At 40.7% G+C, this 22,109-nt stretch overlaps 1 protein-coding gene across 1 annotated transcript in view; it reads left to right on the forward strand.

Annotated features, from left to right (window-relative positions):
• Positions 1-22,109, forward strand: part of MYO3B (myosin IIIB) — a 420,510-nt gene that overhangs the window by 165,174 nt on the left and 233,227 nt on the right. Inside the window, exons 16-17 of the mRNA XM_088474539.1 lie at positions 2,325-2,413; positions 6,270-6,399. Coding sequence (XP_088330665.1) covers positions 2,325-2,413; positions 6,270-6,399 — 219 coding nt within the window. The remainder of the gene's footprint in view (positions 1-2,324; positions 2,414-6,269; positions 6,400-22,109) is intronic.

A 22,109-nucleotide genomic window follows, 5' to 3' on the forward strand; every position in this document is an offset into this window, starting at 1 on the left:
GAATAGTCACACCCATTATTTAAGATAGTCATGCTCACTAGTTATAGTAGAATAGTCACTCCCATTATTTAAGATAGTCACGCACACTAGTTATAGTAGAATAGTCACTCCCATTATTTAAGATAGTCACACCCTCTAGTTATAGTAGAATAGTCACTCCCATTATTTAAGATAGTCATACTCACTAGTTATAGTAGAATAGTCACAACCATTATTTAAGATAGTCACACCCTCTAGTTATAGTAGAATAGTCACACCCATTATTTAAGATAGTCATACTCACTAGTTATAGTAGAATAGTCACAACCATTATTTAAGATAGTCATACTCACTAGTTATAGTAAAATAGTCACAACCATTATGTAAGATAGTCATACTCACTAGTTATAGTAAAATAGTCACGACCATTATTTAAGATAGTCATACTCACTAGTTATAGTAAAATAGTCACGACCATTATTTAACATAGTCATACTCACTAGTTATAGTAAAATAGTCACGACCATTATGTAAGATAGTCATACTCACTAGTTATAGTAAAATAGTCACAACCATTATTTAACATAGTCATACTCACTAGTTATAGTAGAATAGTCACACCCATTATGTAAGATAGTCATACTCACTAGTTATAGTAAAATAGTCACGACCATTATGTAAGATAGTCATACTCACTAGTTATAGTAAAATAGTCACGACCATTATTTAAGATAGTCATACTCACTAGTTATAGTAAAATAGTCACGACCATTATTTAAGATAGTCATACTCACTAGTTATAGTAAAATAGTCACGACAATTATTTAAGATAGTCATACTCACTAGTTTGAATATTTACGCTTTTGCACAACTTCTGGCAGAACCTTTACCTTAATTTGCTTTGCACTGTGAGAATATGAGAATATTGATTAGTATAGCCAATCTTATTTATAACAAGTTTGATACAAGAAAATCTTTTTATTGCCCTCTAATATCAAAAGATCATTAACATGTTTATTGTTCATGAATGTATGGCATAACACAAGTGAGTTATTAAAATCTATCATTTGCCACTTGTCAATGGAAAAATTTGACTGATTTACCTGGTGCACACCCAGGTGTATATTAATACAGTGCGGGTTTATAGAAGTGGAGATGTTGCTCATAGCAACCAATCAGATTCTAGCTATCATATTCTAAAAGGTGCTAGATAAATAAGTAGAATCTGATTGTTACTATGGGCAACATCTCCACTTCTATATACCTGCACTTTAGTAAACATACCCCTTAGAATCTCAGTTTAACAGAAGTTAAATTGATTTTTTGAGAGTGGTTTAGGGGTCTATTCACTAAAGGTGGGTACACACCTGGTAGATATATCTGCAGATCGACTGACCTGCAAATACATCTTCAGACTGTGCAGAACATATATTCTGAATACAGTCTGCATGGTCCGTTATAACTAAAGTCACAGCTGGGTGGGCATTTACATCAATCCCCATCGGCCCGTGCAGCTTGTGTACGGGTGGTCGTATGACCGCTCGTCCACACAGCGCGATGCCCCAATATATCTGCAGAAATATTTGGCATCGGCTGTGTAGCACTGCTGACGCGATATGTCTGTAAATGACGTCACTCACAGACATATCTCTGGTACACACTGTGTACCCAGCATAAGCCTTGGAGAGAGATAAAGTGGAGAGAGATAAAGTACCAACCAATCAACTCCTTACTGACATTTTTCAAACACAGCCTGTAGAGGGACAGGAGCTGATTGGTTGGTACTTTCTTTCCTTCTCCCCTTTATCTCTCTCCAAGGCCTAGTGAACAGACCCCTATCTCACAGTACTATATTATCCCAAATATAAGCAATTTTTCCAAATTAAGTTTTTTAAATTTTTGTTTTCATCCTGAAGCGCATCAAACAATGAAACAAACAATTTATAATGTCAGTTAAGAATTAAAAGACATGGAAAATATAGAATAATACCAGGCTAATGGAAAAGCACAGAAATACCAGGTACAAATACTAAAAACATAGCAAACAAATTTACAAAAGTGTTCAACAAGGACCAAATTAAGTTTTTAATTCATAGCAGAAAACTATTTTAGCATCATTGCATCCGGCCCTTATATGATTAGAAGAAGTAGTCACAGACCTGTGTTATACTGTCTTGTATATAAGTAGATATGGGTCATTTTCTTTTAACATAATAGTAAAGCTTCGTTCTGATATATAAAACAACCTCCACTTATAACCAGACTGATTTACATTCATCATTTTCTAGACATCGATTAGTCTGATATTAAATTTAATGTACAGTAATATTTTTTACGTTTTACAGATAAATTTGAAGACAATCTAAGGTGCAAATACTTCTGGAGGCCAAAATGTGTAGAAGTTTGTTTTGGCATTCAGCATTACGCCGGAAAGGTAAATGAGCTGCAGTCACAGTGTGTTGTTACTGCTTTATTGATATTTAAATGATTGTGTATGGAACAAAGGGCCTGATTCAGAGCCGGTCGCTATTTGCGGTCGTTCGTTCAACAAAAAGGGGTGGCTATTCAAATTAACCGTTCGCTCTTTGCGGTCTGTTGACGCCTCTATGTTTGAACGAGCGAACAAAACTTGCGGTTGTAATTTTGAAAAAGACACCCCCTGGCCGCTCGCACCATACGTCATGTCCGCTATTTATTAGATTAATCGAGTACATCGAACAGCGTATGAACTGCTCGCTATTCTTGTGGCTGGTGTTTGCTATCACAAATTTGCGAGCAGTTCTGGCTATAAAATAACCCAGTGACGTGGTCAATGACGCTGCTGTTTTAATTATGCACACCCATAAAACGCCCGTTTTGACCTTTAAGCACGCCTGCGTTCTGATTTCCACTCCCCGTTTTCAAGCACCTTCCCCTGTTACCACCCACATACGTCTCCTCCTGTCACTCATATTAGCAGGCATTCGCTATTTAGCGAACAAACGATTTTCGGCCGCACTGACTGGTTCGAGCATGCGTATTACGATCCGTACGCATGCGCAGTTGGGCAAACATCGCTCGGAGCGAACGAGAGGCCGCTTACGAGCGGCTCTGAATCAGGCCCAAAGTTCCACATCAGTAGGCGCTGGGAATTGGTGGCTGGCATCATTATATCAGTAGGCGCGAGGAATCGGTGGCTGGCATCATTATATCAGTAGGCGCCAGGAATCGGTGGCTGGCATCATTATATCAGTAGGCGTGGGGAATCGGTGGCTGGTATCATTATATCAGTAGGCACGGGGAATCGGTGGCTGGCATCATTATATCAGTAGGTGTGGGGAATCGCTGGCTGGCATCATTATATCAGTAGGTGTGGGGAATCAGTGGCTGGCATCATTATATCAGTAGGTACGGGGAATCAGTGGCTGGCATCATTATATTAGTAGAGGCGGGGAATCAGTGGCTGGCATTATTATATCAGTAGAGGTGGGGAATCGGTGGCTTGCATCATAATATCAGTAGAGGTGGGGAATCAGTGGCTGGCATCATTATATCAGTAGAGGTGGGGAATCGGTGGCTGGCATCATTATATCAGTAGAGGTGGGGAATCAGTGGCTGGCATCATTATATCGGTAGAGGGGGGGGATTGGTGGCTGGCATCATATCAGTAGGCACAGGGAATCGGTGGCTGGCATCATTATATCAGTAGGCACGGGGAATTGGTGGTTGGCATCATTTTATCAGTAGGAGCTGGGAATTGTTTTCTGGCATCATTATATCAGTAGAGGCATGGAATCGATGGCTGGCATAATTATATCAGTAGGAGTTGGGAATCGGTGACTGGCATCAGAGGACTGGTAGATGTGTCTCAGTCTGCTTTGGATGGTTCTGAGCAGGGTGTGTCAGTGCATCCAAACACTATGATAAATAGTGCTCTAGGGAAAGATGCATAGTTGGAATTAGTACTTTACTCAAAAGAAACATGCTGGAAAAATAACAAATATCATACATGCGCAGAGCTGTATGCAATCCGAGATATACACGTGTATGCATTGGCAGTATAGGCACCTCGTTTACTACATCTCATTCTTATGTATGTCTCTTGCACTATCATAGGATCAATAATACTTGCTAGATGGGCTGCATTTTCATAAACTGCATGGACTACATTTTCAGAAACACGTCCTTAATAAGTGAGAACGCCTCTACTCATCCCCTATACTTCCCCTCCCATAGGCAAATGCAGGGGGGGTATCCAGTTGCCCAGTAACTCCTCCCTCACAGCCAGAGGCTCAAATCATGACCACATTAGCAGTAGTAGATAATACGATTTTACTAGAGCTGTAGCAACAGCATACAATGTAAGGGACAAAATAGAACTACTGCTCATGTCCAGTGTCAGTAGCTTCAAGTCTGCTGTTTGTGGATCTGAGCACTCAGTCAGTGCACCGGACCAGAGAGCAGCTGCCAGCAAGAAGAGTCATCATGCAGCATGAGGTGGGAGAATGTGCGCATAGAAAGCTCAGTTCTGTCTCCTACTACTTATTCTATGTGTATTTATTATGGAATGTTCTCCTTTTTCCTGATCTTATATGTTATTTATATGTGATAATTATTTCTGATACACAAAGTTAATTTTAAAGGGGTCCATTCAGTATGCTAATAATCTGGGGCTGGGCAGTCCCTGATAATTAAGTATCCAACTCGCTGCAAATTGCAGCGGTGTATACAAATTCACCGGAGCAATACAACATTATTCTGATGCCCTGATCAGATGTCTCTGCGATCCCCTGACTCAGCAGTGCCAGCGCGCCAGCGTGATCTGGGCTTCACGTAGGTGCACAACTCCCCTGTGTCCAGTGCAACGAGCCAGACAGTGGGGGAAGTATCCAAATGGGTCCCTAATCGCAACCCGGGACTCCTTCCCATAGGCAAAGAGCTGGGCTGCAGCAGCAAATGCCATCTGAAGAATATTATATTTTCGGAGCTTAATGAATTTTGGTCCCTATACTAGTGTATGGGGACAGATGGGGCTGAAAGGTAAGCAGGAGATATCAGTGATATCTCCTGATATGTGTTACCTTTATAATGAATAGCCCCAATCCTTAAACTCTACAAAAGTTGCTTTTGTAGAAATTAAGTGATGATGAATGGACCCCTTAGACTCTCTCCCCTACAGCCTATACTATAGATCATCTATAGTGTTACTTATTAGTATCACATTACATACACTACCCAATTTCGAAGGCTACTAATGTGTACACATATGTCCGGGGCCGGTGTTAGGTTCTTCTGCTGCTCCCCCAGACTCACGAACTAGCGCCAATGCTCTGCCTAGCAGGGGACTAGGATTATGGAATGGTGACCATGTCTGGGGAAAAAAACAACATCTAGCTCAGACAGGCTGGTCCTGCTGCTGCAGCTAATGGCTAACAAGGATCGTTGGCCCTGTATATGTCTGATGTATTACATACTGTACATTGTATGAGGCAGACTATAACTTGTTATATGCTGATTATGCCCCCTTCATTGGCTGGCCGCACTCGCTCAACAATCAAGTGTTTGTAATTCCCCCCCCCTAGATATCTTGCGATTGCCCCGCCTCCAATGGTAAGTGTAGGTGCGATAAGAATGTGTGTGACTCTACATTTCCAATGTTGCTGAGCATGTGCAGCAGAATTTCATGCCAGATACGCAAACTCTGCGGCAGCCCCTAAATGAGCAAACTGGTCCTCACAGCAAACTGTTCTTCAGGTAACTGTGCACAAAAGGTGACTATGGCCATAGCAAATGATTGTATCGTCTTATAGACTGTACTGGGAAATGTGACAGTTTGGTACGTCTGACAATGGGAACCACATTTCAGTTTTTTATTTTTGCATTTATATTATCGGCAAACAGATTCCATTAAAACAAATTTGGTGTGATTTATGCGCAGATAATGACAAATCTGGTCAAATCTTCAGACACTAATCACAGTGATGAAGACGGGGACAAGATTGGACATCATAGAAAAAAGTGCACCCTGAACCCTCAATCATTATCAGTTATAATAATTATGTTTTACCTAAGGTTTAATGATTGCTACTTCTTAACAGAAGGCAAAAAGTTGGAAGTCATATGTAAGATCCTGCAACATTTTTGTTTGATCTACTATATCCCAATTTTCGTGTTTTATTTAAATTTGTGGGGCATTCTGTCCCACTGTATCTGCATGGGTTTGAGAATAGGACGTCCAGCATTGAATATTATTTGATTAAAAGGATCACTTTGGAATCTGTGCACTATATATCCTATCCTTCATGTAACAGGTGCTCTATGATGCCTGCGGATTCCTTGAGAAGAACCGAGACACTCTGCCAGCTGATATTGTCGTGGTGTTAAGGACATCAGAAAATAAACTTCTTCAGCAACTGTTCTCGAGCCCATTGACCAAAACAGGTATGCAGTATGTATACAGTATGCATGTCAGAATCTAAATTCATTGGAGTGTGTTCATGTCAGCCTATGCTTTGCTTTCAGATCATGTTTTTAGAACTTACCGTATTTATTATATGTTTTAATAAATAACTCAGTAGACTGGTGTTTTCGATAGCTATTTATTCCACTTTGTTCATAAGGTCGCAACATACTATGCAGTCTTGACAGTGAGCAATATATTATTTCATACATTATTAAAACATAGATGAACGCTGCTCATGTAGACGTTCAATTTCTGGAGAATTCAGTATTAGTGATATACTAGGTAGCCGATGCGTTCACTTTAGCCAGGAAGCCTGAATTCCCAGTCATCCCAAACAATTGTCTGATCCACCCAGAGTACTCCCGTTTTAGGTAAGGCCATTCCATGAAGGGTGCTGAAGATTGGGACTGTCCCACAAGAGTAGAGTCATTCTAGATTCTTGTGGGTCAGTACCCATTTTCCGTTTGGAAATTAAATGGAATCCAGAATAAACTTAGTAGTTTAACACTAGAGGCTTAAATACATCAGCATTTAGGGAATCAGGTTATCGTGCTGGTTTGAAACACATAAATAGAGGAAAAACATTCATTTTAAAATAAACAGTGGTTAATTTCTATTTCTACAAACCCTCTGTTTTAAGTTTGTTTTGGGTTCATGAGCATTTTCAGTTCAACACATACTGTTAATTTAAGCTTTACATAAATAGCGGTATTGTTTAATAGCTACAGTAATTACAAAGAGTATATATTAGCTGTGCTGATATTGTTACTGTGTCCTGTAGGTGGCCCCGTTGGTCTCTGGGCTGAATTGTACATGGCAGGCATTGTACGCTTCTCAGCGTGCCAATCTGTCTCACAAATCTCATTTTAAAACATGTGATTTTTATTTATTTTGTTATCTATGTGCCAAGGATTTTTACTCTATAACTTCATGATGCTTGCTTTTAATTATTAGACCAGGTCACACATGACTCTTTGATTGTATTGAACCACAAATGCCAATAAGTATGTTTTTGAACGGTATGACCTGCAAAGTATTATATTCTAAAATACTGATGTTGTGGTCTGGGCAACTAAAGAGCTAACAGTTTAGTAGGCATCTGTGTAGAAAAACTAGGAGATGACGTATATTCTGTGATCGCGGATGTTAATGCTTAAGACGAAAAATTCTCTAATGGTGCATACACACGTAGTGATTTAAAAGGACGATTTGATCGATATCGTTATCAATCAAATCGTCCTTTTAAATGGTCCCTACCAACTTACCTTCGTCCAGCGATGCGCGGGCACGTATGGGCAATAGCGATATCGCCCATCGTCTCTGCATGCTGGACAACCTGCTCGATATTGAGCAGGTTACTATAGGGACATGCGATTGCGGATCGCTATAGTTGCTGGCAAGTTGGTGATGTGTTGGATGATCTATATAGATACCAGGGTGGGTGCAGTATGATCTGTCAGCGATATCGTATCGCTGGCAGATCGCTACGTGTGTATGCACCATAAGAATAATCGGTAGGTGCAGCCTCAGAAAGAAATGGGGTAATTTAGAACCGGCATTGCAATATTTTACATTGTCTGCTACTGCGACTGGATTAACACAGATAATACTATTTTACTATTTTCATTAGATGAGAGAATCTATTTTACCAAAGTTAAGATTTTCCAGATTTCAGTAAAGCTGGGATATTGGGATATTGAGTAACATTACTAAGAGTGCATACAAATAATGTTTTTAACCATAACTGGGTTTTAAATTGTTGTTTTTATACATAAATGAATTTACATTTGTTTAATATACTTTTAATTAAGAGAAAAAAAATACTATATTTTGTGGATCATTAGTCACCATCTTAGAAGCAACATTAATGAAATGTGTTAAAGGGTAAATTAGCAGCAGCTTAGCACAGATAGGAATACTTTGTCTTCACCTAAAGTTACCATAGTAGCATGTTTTGCATTGACTATTTATTGCAAGTTTATTATTTTGTTTTTTGTGGAATGATTTAAGATGCTTTAAGATGAATAACTTGTACACAATAAGTTACTATACAGCAAACAACTTAAAATACATTTCCAGTTCAGAGATATGGGAGACCCAACTAATTACTCACCGATCCCTCGGACCCAAGCTGTCTCTCACCACGCTTCAGCTTCCTGCACTCTGATTGGTGGATAGCTCCAGCCATCTACCAATCATTGTGGTCAGCCCTCCCACTATTGTGAATGTAGGTATACGAATGCAGAACGCGTGTGGTCCCAAATCAGTATATATCTACCTTCCCTGTGGGCTGGGCGTTATCCAACACTATTTAAAAAAATATATATACAGTCAGGTGCATAAATATTGGGACATTGACAGAATTTTAATATTTTCAATGGCTTTGAAATTAAACAAACAAGATGTGCTTTAACTGCAGACTTTCAGATTTAATTTGAGGGTAATTACATCCAAATCAGGTGAACGGTGTAGGAATTACAACGGTTTCTATATGTGCCTCCCACTTTTTAAGGGGCCAATAGTAATGGGACTATCAACTCAAAAGCTATTTCATGGACAGGTGTGGGCTATTCCCTCGTTATTTCATTATCAATTAAGCAGGTAAAAGGTCTGGAGTTGATTCTAGGTGTGACATTTGCATTTGGAATCAGTTGCTGTTGACTCTCAATATGAGATCCAAAGAGCTGTCACTATCAGTGAAGCAAGCCATCATTAGGCTGAAAAATCAAAACAAACCCATCAGAGAGATAGCAAAAACATTAGGTGTGGCCAAATCAACTGTTTGGAACATTCTTAAAAAGAAAGAACGCATCGGAGAGTTCAGCAACACCAAAAGACCCGGAAGACCACGGAAAACAACTGTGGTGGATGACAGAAGATTTATTTCCCTGGTGAAGATAAAACCCCTTCACAACAGTTGGCCAAATCAATAACACTCTCCAGGAGGTAGGTGTATATGTGTCAAAGTCAACAATCAAGAGAAGACTTCACAAGAGTGAATATAGAGGGTTCACCACAAGATGTAAACCATTGGTGAGCCACAAAAACAGGAAGACCAGATTAGAGTTTGCCAAACAACATCTAAAAAGCCATTACAGTTCTGGAACAACATCCTATGGACAGATGAGACAAAGATCAACTTGTACCAGAGTGATGGGAAGAGAAGAGTATGGAGAAGGAAAGGAACTGATCATGATCCAAAATATACCACCTCATCAGTGATGCATGGTGGCGGTAGTGTCATGGCGTGGGCATGTATGGCTGCCAATGGAACTGGTTCCCTTGTATTTATTGATGATGTGACTGCTGACAAAAGCAGCAGAATGAATTCTGAAGTGTTTCGGGCAATATTATATGCTCATATTCAGTCAAATGCTCCAGAACTCATTGGATGGCGCTTCACAGTGCAGATGGGCAATGACCCGTAGCATACTGCAAAAGCAACCAAAGAGTTTTTTAAGGCTAAAAAGTGGAATGTTATGCAATGGCCAAATCAATCCCCTGACCTGAATCTGATTGAGCATGCATTTCACTTGATGAAGATAAAACTGAAAGGAAAATGCCCCAAGAACAAGCAGGAACTGAAGACATTTGCAGTAGAGGCCTGGCAGAGCATCACCAGGGATGAAACCCAGCGTCTGGTGATGTCTATGCGTTCCAGATTTCAGGCTGTAATTGGCTGCAAAGGATTTGCATCAAAGTATTAAAAAGTGAAAGTTAGATTTAGGATTGTTTAGTTTGTCCCATTACTTTTGGCCTCTTAAAAAGTGGGAGGCACATATAGAAACTGTTGTAATTCCTACACCGTTCATCTGATTTGGATATAATTACCCTCAAATTAAATCTGAAAGTCTGCAGTTAAAGCACATCTTGTTTGTTTCATTTCAAAGCCATTGTGGTGGTGAATAGAGGCCAAAATATGAAAATTCTGTCAATGTCCCAATATTTATGCACCTGACTGTATATTTTTTTGAAACACACAATATTAACATCGATTTTTAATGATATCAGTCATCGATATATATCGGACTATCGATGATCGGAATATCGCAACCATCATGACTTTGATTTACCCAGGGGCTGCTCCACTGAGCCAGAAGGACTTACGCCCTGAGACCCACGCCATGGAGACCATACTGCAATAAGCTTGTCCACCATGTTGTTTCAAAGACTTGTTATGTACTCCATTTTAGCCTCAAACCAGATGGGGTTTGGAAGCTGTTGACTGGTTGGAGGACATTGCTTCCAAGACCAAGCAATTTAATATTTAGCGGCATAGGAAATATGTAGGACCAATTTATTATCGTTTGGATAATTGGATGGCCGTGGCACACAGAAGCAGAGGCTGGAGTAAGGGGGGAATCAAGGGGAACTAATGAGGACATAAGGGATTGGACCATCAACCAGAAAGGGGCAATATGTGGACATGTCCTCCAAATGTGGAAAAAGGAACCGATTTGTCCACATTGTCTCCAGCAGAGGTTAGATGTATTTGGGTATATTTTATATAAATACTCTGGAACAAGGTACCAGCGAGTAAATAACTTCTAAGAGTTTTCCTTAATAGAAACACTAATAGAACATTTTGATATATTGAGGTGTATTGCCTCCCAAGTATCATCGCACTCCTAAATGCAGGTAATAAGTGGGTTGGCGAGGCTTGTCAGGCGTGGTGGGAGGGTAAGGCAGGTACTCCAGACAAGCCTGACAAGCCTCGCCAATCCACTTATTACCTGCATTTAGGAGTCCGTTTACCAGGGCAGAGAGTTGCTGCAGCAGCGGGCACGAGCACCACATCCACCGCTTCCAGACTGTGGCCGGCTACACATCCCTGTGCGGACACTGTCATCTGGTCCGCAGGAACGCTAACAGCGACGGCCAGTTCTCACCACACACAACGTCTAGCGCTGTACAACATCAGCGACATTGCTCTATATAGAGGAGGACATTCAGTTCTGGACATCTCCTTTACAGATTACATCTACCAGTGAGTTGGGGATATCTTAAGGTGGATATACACCTGCCCAATCGGACTGAGGTAAACAAAGTATTTCACTTTACACTGCAGGATTTATGTGGATATAACTGGGATGCCAGTTTATTATCCTTCCACTGTGAGTGGCTGTTTCAGGCTTGTTCATACGAGACTATTTAGGATTGCAACAACATGGTTACTTGTTCTCTATTTTAAGAAACACAGATTTTTCTATTATTAGTAACATTGTTTGAGCTGGGAACATTGATTTTTCTCCACACAGGAGTGGAGTTCTAACAGCTCTGCGTACACCTTATATTATTCAATCAATCTCCACTTTATATGGTCATGCTGCTTATTAAGAACATCATTGTATTTACATGAGTTATGTCATTATTTATTGTGTTTTTTATGTCTTTTTTGATTTCACTGATTAGGTATTTATGTGAATAAATTATTCTTGTTTATTATTTTATACAAGCCTTTTGCACCTTATTGGAAAGCAAACACCATTATATGTTTGAATATGATTGTGTATATTTATATCACTATGCGCAGTATCTAAAGTTCTTTCAGTTTTTACATACATCCCCTTAGGTCTTAACTAGACCTTTTACTTGCGGCTGGTGATATACAATTATAAATCCTTAACAGCGCCAGGAAGTGTAGTGATTTTTTCACTAAAGCCAATAGAGGCCAAAGAAACCTTACTGAGAGCAGACTTAAGATCGATCTAGCGTTAGGTACCTTTGGGAGAATGCTAAGAAACTAGTTGGCTAAGTCTATAGGCTTGATAATATTTGGACAATGATGGGAGACCAAGACCACCGTCTGTAGTACTCTTGAAGAGTATATCTCTGCAAATACGAGGTCTTTTATTGTTCCAATAAAATTTACCATAAAGCGTCTAACGAAGAGAGGACACAAAGGGTAACTGCTACAGGAAGAGTCTGGAATAAGTAAAGGAGTTTGGGAGGACATTCATTTTAATCATTAATGCGACCAATCCAGGAGATAAACAAGGTCTGCCAACGAGAATGTCTTGTTCTATAGCTCTGAACAGGAGAGGATAATTTGCTTTGTAGAGACTGTGGTAAGATTTTGGGGCCCATTTATCATTGAATATTTGAGGTATACTCCCCGAAAACACCCCCATCCCCCTTTCAGAGTCCGTGTCCCTGCATGTCCCGGATGATACATCCGGCCGCTATGATCGCATTTTGCAATACAAATATGGGCGGTACTGACATGCCCTGATCGCATTGCAAATGCGATTATTAATTAATGGGGGCCTGCAAGGACTGTGGCAGAGGGATAATGATAGAGGCCCTTGATGGCCTCAAGAAATTGCCTCTAAAGCCAAAATTGAGGAGAGTATTAATCATAACAGGCCTCGAGACGCTATCAAAGGCCATCTCGGAATCGAGGGCAAGAAGAAGAGAGGAGAGGCTAATTGAATTTACATGGTAGGAAGGAACAAAGCCAACCTGATCCAGATGGATAAGTGAGGGAAGGATGGGGTTCAGTCTATTTGCCAAAATTTTCGAGGTCAGTATTTAAGAGGGAAATCGGGTGATGGTTACCAATTGAGGAATTTACCTAATTTGGAATAACCATTATTTTGGCACAAGTGGTGTCCGGGGAAAAAAAGCTACCCTCAAGGATTTGGTTAAAAGAGTTAGTAAGATGGGGAATTAGTGAGCTCTGAAAGGTTCTATAATAAGAGAAAGGGACACCATCAGTATCAGGTTCCTTAGAAAGTTTTTGTAGTTTAAGAGCGATAGAGACCTCTTCCTCAGTTATAGAGAGGTTAAGTGTCTCGGAGGTGGAGGAGTCAATCCTGGGAAGTGCACAGGATGACAGGTAATCAGCAATGGGGGTGTGACCCATAATTATGGCCATTATTATGCTAAGAACCTCTTGGATGCAATTTAGCAGTATAATTATTAGGTTCAGCATAGTTAGAGTGTGCACTTGCATCTGTCTCTTTTTCTGCTTGCAGCACTACAAGTCTCAGCAAGTAGCACCTCACATTGTGCTTACGGTGTGCAATCTAGGGCCCCTCCCCCTATGTCTTCCTTCCTCCCCGCCTACCCCATCTGTGTCACTCCTGTTTGTCTGCCCCTCCCTTAAAGAATGTAAGCTCTTTCAAGGAGGTCCCTCTATCCTCTTATGCTTCTCCCTACTGTAATTTAATTTATCTCTTACTCCACACTAGGGCAACTAACACTCGGCTGCTTATGTGGGTGTAAAGGTCCCTAATATAACAATGTTTATTATACATGTCCGCGTCCTGCATTGTATTGTATTGTAAGTCACTGGTTACTTTTTTGTTTATGTACTTTGTAAGGCGCTGCGGAAAACTTGTGGTGCCATATAAATAAATCATAATAATTATAAATAAGTGAGCAAATATTTAACTTGGAGGAGACAAACATTAAGATTAAATTGAGGCATGGTCACTGGAAGTCAGGTCACTCACGAGCCGCCAGGATCCTCATCTGAAGAGAGACCAGATTCTTCTAGGTGGTGAAGCAAGTCCTTGCATTCTCGAAGATCTCGGATAAGAACGGACTTGCCGTTCAGGTTGACTACAATCTTGAAAGGGAACCCCCAGCGATATCTGATTCTCCTGCCTCTGAGTGCTATGGTCAAGTCACGGAATTCTCACCACTTAGCAATCGCCAGGGGGGAAAGATCTTGATAGAATTGGAGCTTGGCTGAGTCAAACAGAATGTGAGGTCTACCTCGAGTAAGGGTGAGGACGATTTTTTTGACCTTATAGCTGAGGAACCTAATGATGACATCACGGGGTGGGGGTCATTGTCCCTGGGTTTAGGACGGAAAGCGCGGTGCGCCCTTTCCAATGGTAGTGAACGGGAGCTGAGATCAGGGAGCAGGAAAGAGAAAAGTCTATTTAGATATGATTCCAATGCGTCCTGGGCAACAGATTCTGGGGCAATACGGATACGTATATATTATTCCTTTGTTCCTGATTTTCCAAGTCTTCATTTTTAGTATGGAGGTCAGAAAGTTCAGTGACAATATGATACAAGTCCCTGCTGGTTTTGTTCAAGGTTTTTTGGAAACCATCCTGACGAGATTCAAGTTTAGTGGTTCGTGCGGCAACGGTTGAAACTTCAGATTTTATGGAGGCAACCGCCTTGTCTAGTTTGGTTTCAAGACAGTCCTTGAACTCCATGTTAAGGGAATGAAGAGCTAAGATGTCCTCTTTGGTAGATGGAACGGGTGAATGAGATCCGGCCTTTTCCATGGTACCGAGAGGGGGGGAGGGGTGGAACCCTATATTGAGTAGATTTTGTGCCTCCTCCTTGTTTAGGAATCTTGGCGATTGTTTTCTGCATGTGTAGGCCACCAGAAATGAAACCGCAGGAGAGAACAATACCGTTAAATTTGTCAGGGGGGGAAAAGAAAAAAGGGAAATGGGGAATAGAGTAGCGCAGAAGTAACTAGATGCGCACGTCAGTGGAATATATTGGGGACAAGGCACTCAGGGGATGGGAAATTTGCCTATTAATGAGACATTGTAGTCAGGATGGTGAGAACCCAAGAATGAAATTAGTAAAGGATAAAATATAAAGAATACAATTGGGACTAACTAAATTGCTTTGAGGGGGCCCGTCAACTATGAAATGTTTTATCTATATTTTATAGATTTTTTTTTAATAAATAGCTGTTTGTATCTTGATGACGAATAAAAAGTTTTGTTTAAAAAAATAACTCTAAGTCGTACTGTTCGAAAAATATGGTAGATTGTAAAACATGTTCTATGCACTTTTTTCAGATAAATAACTTTCTTGCATATTTAAAAAACAAGTATTAACATTCATTGAACCATAAAACTAGTTATTAATTGACCAAAGCTATTGGTCAAGTTTCCTGAAAGCCAACCAGAAGATCACTCATCTCTATATTCTACCAAGGAATAAGAGAAAATTAATTTAATTGCAAATTTTTCAATGTTCGCTTACTCAGTAGGATATATAGCAACTAAATCAACCGCTTTACTGTCTTTGTTTGACTGTCAAGATGATTTATGTAATTCAGCTTTTGCTAACTTTTTTATACAGTCCATTAATGGCTTCAGAAATGTTACAGTGGTAGAACACATGGTTCACGTGCTGTGGCATTCAAAGAAAATGATGGGTTCTTCGCTCAGGAACATTCATAATACATCAGGTGTAAATCAGTGAAAATTGCCAAATTCACTCCAGAGTTCGTTCCGATACAGTACAAAGAAGTATAGTATCAAAGTATGGACAAATAAAAGTCAACTTTACCAAAGTAAATTTCAGGGGAATGTATAAAAAATTACCATATTTTTATGGCCCGGGACAGAAATGCTTTTGTCAGCTTTTTCGTATACTTAGGGTCACACAAAGCTCCAAAATATGTCAACACGTTTGTACACACGTGTATTTTTCTTTCGTTTTATTTCTTTATTAACTTGCTGTTTGGTTGAGCCTTTTTTGTGTCTTTAAATACCGTTGTTGGTTTGCTTATATGATTTATGTAATACAGTTTTTGCTATCATTTGTTCCCTTTTTTGTATACAACCTATTAATATGCTGTAAAATTACTTGGTAGTAGAATGTTACATATGCTAAAACTAGGGGCGGAACAGTGCATCCTGGACTCCACAGCAAAATGTTGTAGGAACCAATTGCTGCCCGCCCCCGGTTTTAAATAGGGGCATTGCCAAGTACAATTGGGCTCTCCTGGTACCCCTGACCTTTAGGTACTTTGGAAAAAAAGCTAAAAAGTGTCCCCCCTAAAAATTATAATTAAAAAAGTACTGCCTTATGCTTGTAATAAATATTATGCCCCGTAATTCCTGTAATAAATAACAGTGGCCCCTTAAGCTTGTATCAATTAGTAGTGACCCAATATTTATTTTAATATTTATTAGTGTCCCCATTTACTATGTTACAATTTTCCTTCACTTATTGCTCCATAAGTTTCCGTAGTGCAGAAAAAGACACAGTAAATACTTACTACATTATTTTTCTTTTCTTTATCCAACATAAGACATTGGTTAAAAATACAGAAAAAAACCTGAATTTGCCTGATGGCCTGCCCAGGAGGAGCACCAAATGAGAAATGAGTTAGTGTCCGGGGTGTCCACCTACTAAATAGATTGCCAGCCAATCAGGAGTGGTCTCTCATCTCTCATAATTTATTGAAGGGCCTAATGAGTGCTGCTAGGGAATAGCATAGCCACGCTGAGGGTCTTGGGGTACATGCACATTAATCACACCGTAAGAGCAAAAATGACATACAGGTACCAGTAGCTGAGAATAAGATCCTTTACATGTTCTATAAATAATTAATATATTTTTATTACATTGGAAGAATTATGACTAGAAATGCAGTATTCATAATAAAGTGCACTTAGTAGGTACAAAAAGCATCGTAAGTACAGATCTGATTTTGGGCAGCTACAGAGAGATCTATAGGGGGAAAGAGAGGCGTCACAACGGGTGTGCGGCATCTGTCAACCCCTTGCGCACATCGAAGGGAGCCTGAACTCGTGCTCGTGAGGTCACGCCCCCAGATGTGTGTAGTTTTGGGGGCATGATACGTGATCCTCATCATGCTGGGGGGCTTGTCCAGCACTCTGGGAGCTGCTGGGAAGACCCCAGGCTCTCGTAGCACAGTGTCATCCATCATTGCTGCAGCGCAGTTCGGTGACACCATACAAGGGGATGACCCCCTGGGATGGTGTCACCAGGTGCGGCCCGCACCCCACTAGTGACGTCACTGGGGGGAAATGTGATGACCTGCGACTTGCATGCATTGGAGAGATCTTGACGAGTCTGCCCGATGGTTTAAAAGTGATGATCATTTAAAAGGTAAAACCAATCTGGTTTTGCCTTTTAAATGATTGCCACTGTAAAACATTGGACAGACTCACCGGGATCTCGCAGATGCCTGCAAGTCGCAGGCCATTACATTTCCTCATAGAAGTTTGCCGCGACAAAACACATGGCGGATTCCGCTAAACAGAGAATGGCCATTCAGTCCAAGTTATATCCAATTTAAATATGTCATCCTGAAAATTAACATAATGTCTTTGGAAGTGGGCACAATGCAAGATGCAATGGAAGGCGCATTTAGCAAGGAACACCACAATCAATTTCCCATCAGAAAATACAAAACTTGCAGTGACTTTTACTAATGAAGCCAGACCCAGTTGTATCCTCAGCAGCCTCATACATAGAACATAGCAGTGACGTTGTCGTCCCCTTGTGCAGATTATTCCAATGACCTTATGTGGAATATTTCACTAACGGTCTTATTATTACTGTGTCTGTTATCACATTTAAATTTCAACGTTAATAGAATAAATGAATTTCCTCTTGAGGCTTAGCATTTCCTAGATGAATTCAGGCAGCACAATCTCTAAGGTTGGGTAACACATCTTGAATAGAAATTTCAAAAGAAAATCTCAGCATGGCAGGCATTAAGATGTTTGGTTTAAGCCCTCAGCATCCATAGATAGTCCTACGTATTTCACTATACAGAATTTTTAAACTGCACGTTTCATATGATTTTGCAGTATGCTAGTAATGTTTATGAGTTATATAGATTTTTACTTCTTTATCTGCACAGAATTTACAGAAACAGTATAAACTCTGACAAAGCAGAGATATCCTTAAAACATGCCCTGCAGTTTCACAGTGTAATAGATAAAATGAAAGGAGATAAATGATGTGCAAATAATTGTGTGTCACACCTATATCTCAAACAAAAAAAGCCTTAAAAAGATCTATACCTCTTTTCCACCAAAAACCCGGGTCCGACCTGGGTTTTTGGACATGCTTCCAACCCAGGTCAGATCCCGTTTACACTGCACCTTCGATCTGGGTTACTCCCAGGTCAGCCCTGTTCACATTGAACCCAAGTCTGCCCTGCTAAACCTGTGAGGTCATAAAAAGTGGGAGGTGACTGCTTAACAACCACAAATCAGCTCATTTTAGGCATGACCCAGGTCAGATAACTGCACTATTACCTGGGTCAATCCTGGGTCCAACCCTGGTAGCTACCTGGGCTGGATTGTCAGGTCACTTGACCTGGCAATCCAGGTTTTGACCCAGGTTTTTGCTCTGGTGTAAAAGGGGTATTAGTGGCACTTACAGATATTCCAATACATATATGTCTGTGTGTCTGATTGGAACTGAAGATACAGTATTTGAAGCACCTGTGTCTTTCTCTGCTGGGTAATAGTGCAGTAATTAAATCAGTGCTTTTCCCGAAACTGACCTATGTAATGCTAATACTCCCAATCAAGATGGTTAGTGTTAGGTCAGATATGTGAAACGTACTAAATTGTTCCTGGCAGGGGGAAAAAGCCTAGGATGCATCCAAACAAACTGGTGGTAAGTAAGACTCAAGGAGGTATCAACTTTCCTTATAAAGATGCGTTCAAACAGTCAGTTAGTCACATGACGGGCTGGCTATTAGATCAGATTACTGTTATCAATTTGCTACAACCACCTAGATCTAAGTTTCTTGGCTTGGTGTACCATTAACAAAGAAAAAAAATCAAAGACGATGGCACATAAATGGATCTCTTCCTCCCCACCTCTCTCCCACCCTCTCTCACTATCAGAGCGGTAACTATAAACTTTTTGGTGGCCTGTGCCAGAGAGAGCATTGGCGCCCCCCCCCTCCCCAATTTTTTAAAAAGGGACATAAGTTAGTGCACCTGAAAAAGGGCCATGGTCTCATGGGGAAGGGCCAGGGAAGAGATAGGGCAGGCTAGGAGATGAGGGGATAAAAGAGGAAGCTACAAGTGAGAATGATAATAAACAAGAAAATTGACAGGCAAAACAGCGCCCCCTGCCCTGCGGTGCCCTGTGCCATGGCACTGGTCGCACTACCCTAGCTACGGCCCTGCTCACTATTGCTAAGTAGGGTCTCCTAGAGCTCTTGCATTTTGAGAGTTGTGCTACATTTCCAGATGTAAATAAAATGGGTATAGAAAAGTTTTATGCTAAATCTGAAATCCAATGTACAACGAGACATCCAGGGGCGTTTTAAGAGAGCAGGGGGTCCATTCGGGCCCCCTCCTCTCTGGAAGAGCAGTAGATTATGGCTTAATGCCATTTCATAGATACTGAGGCTACCACCACAGGGACATTTTAAATACAGTATATTAAAGGAATATACTGTTAAATCCTGTGGATCCATTTCCACAAATAAGGAGCTTTTGTTTGGGACAATTTTTATTTGTTTGGTATCACTGATGGTGACTCAGCTGTCTTATGTTTTGTTTTGTACTGCTGAAAAAAACATTAAAAAAGACCCTTATAATGGCTTTACTTGTTCTTTACCGTCTTACTATGTTGCTACCTTTGCTCTTCAAACCAATTTATGATATTAATAATAATAATAATAATTTACATTATTTGAGAAAACCTGTAAAAACCAACAAAACCTGTTTACATTTATTTGTGTTGGTTTCCAGAAAGTGTCTTGTTTCATCTGCTCACAGTCCGGGCAACAGAGTAGGCAAAGTACGTGGCGTTACACTAGTGATGATCATGTAGGGCTACGGTACATTGCGTTTCATGCTTTCCTTATACTGTCGGATCAGAAAGCTGCACCCTGCCGTCTGACCATCTGCAGCTCTCTCTATTCTGTGGCGATGTAACAAAGTGGCATCACAGAGAGAAGAAGAGCAGATCTGTCTGCTGAGATATTAGAGGGAAATGTGAATAAACATAAACGTGCATATACAAAGCTTTATTATCTGTGCTGTGACTGCGAGAAATGCTAGTGTGCCAAGAACTATTGGTAACTCTTGTATCCTTTATATTTATGAAAAGAAAACACACTTGTTTATGATAAGATAAGAGCCCCCTAGCTGTTTTACAGAAGATTCACACTATGGGCCGTATTCAATTAACCGTGATAAGTCAGTTTCTGCGGAAGTATTGTAAGTGACGTCATTTTGCCTTTGTGAAAAGTTTCTTCCGCATTCAATTCCAAAAACTTTTTGCCGATGCAGAAACTCAATGCAATGGGACCTGCGGAAAATTTTCACCTATGAATAGGTGTCGAAAAAAAGTGCAGAATTGGGGTTTTGGGGTGCAAAACTGTGGGAACCCCCCTGGACCCTTGGGAGAGTTCCCAAAAGGTAAACTGCATTAAAAAAAAGTTTTAAAAAGTCTTTAGATCACCCCAAAAAAGTACTTTCGTTATAGGGGTGAAAAAGTCCAAAGTTGTGGGGCAAATTTAAAAACTAGCGAAATAGACTCCAGGGGGGTCCCAAAATATGCCCCAGGCATTTTTAAGTTTGCAGGTGCTTGCGGCAGGTGGATTTTTAACGTTTTTTTAAAACTACACTTTAGCAACTTAAAAACATGCTAGCACCAATTTTCAGGTACCCCAAATTTGCTACTTATTTTTAGCCTAAAAAACTGCTAAATGCTATTCTTCACCACGTCTGCAAAGACGCAAAATAGCAGCTATTGAGAGCATTTAAGTACCCCGAATACCTTCAGCAGGGCCATTCGGGGGTATCTAGAAGATCCCCAATGTCAGTACATCATTTGGGGGGTGTCAGGCTGATTTTCCCAAATCTGACAGTACTTTTTCGCATGTTACAGTTTCGCCAGCTCCCGTTTTCGCAGATTTGTAATTGGATACGGCAAAAAGCGGGCACACGTGCGATACTTTTTCGCATTGAAAACAGGCGACGTAGTCGAAAAGTCCAGCATGCGAAAAGTATGGGACTTTTCGCTGGGAATTGAATACGCCTCTTACAGTATATTATTATGTAAAAGTTCACATTACTCGACTGAACTTTATATTTTTGTCATTGTATTAACATTTTCCCAGCTGATGAGTGCAAGCTTGCAATCATCAGCCAAAAAGAGGCGGGTGGCATTGTTCTGGAATAGGATTACAGTCACACCCATTATCTCAGATATCTTCAGGTCTGACAAATTCCAAGTGAATGTTCTAAGTAATTTTTTGGTATAAGCCACATTGCATTTTAGCTTTAGTGCTCCTTTACAGTACCATTGTCACAATGAATCAGTATCACATTAAAATAAAGAAAAACCCTTTATTATTTCTGACAAAATGCTTGGATGATTTTACTGGGTTGTAGTTGCTCTCTTACATATATTAAATACATGTACAGTACATTGATCATGATGCAAGGCTGAAGGGATGGCTAATATTTGTACGTTCCAGGCACCCTGCAGCCTGGAGAGCTGCCCGAGAGTTTCCTGATGCATACTTAAGGCCCTTATCCACTAAACAAATAAGTTGAGCGATTGAACGATAACAATATTGTTCATAAATCCAGTGGCGTATCTGTAATGGGTGCAGTGTGTGTGGGGCACACGGGCCCCCGGGTCCAGGGGGGCCCCGCACTGCACACACTGCACCCATATTTTTTTAAACTGACCTGTCCGTGCTCCCACGTCGGGTGTCAGCGCTGCTCAGAACGCCGGAAAATGGTCGCCGCAACCATTTTTACAGCATTCTGCCCATGCGCAGTAGACTCCAGGTACACTCTAGTGCCCGGAGTCTACTAATGCTTCTGTGGCTGGCCAGCCGCGTCAGTCGGCTGCCAGCCACCGGGGAGAGAGGAGGGGGCCCCCGCACGGGGAATGCACATGGGCGACACCCCTGCATAAATTGTTTGCAAATGGTTTGCAAAAATGTCTAAAATGC

Source organism: Taudactylus pleione, unplaced genomic scaffold (assembly GCF_031769625.1).
Source record: "Taudactylus pleione unplaced genomic scaffold, aTauple2 ptg000004l, whole genome shotgun sequence".
NCBI classification, from domain to species: Eukaryota; Metazoa; Chordata; class Amphibia; order Anura; family Myobatrachidae; genus Taudactylus; species Taudactylus pleione.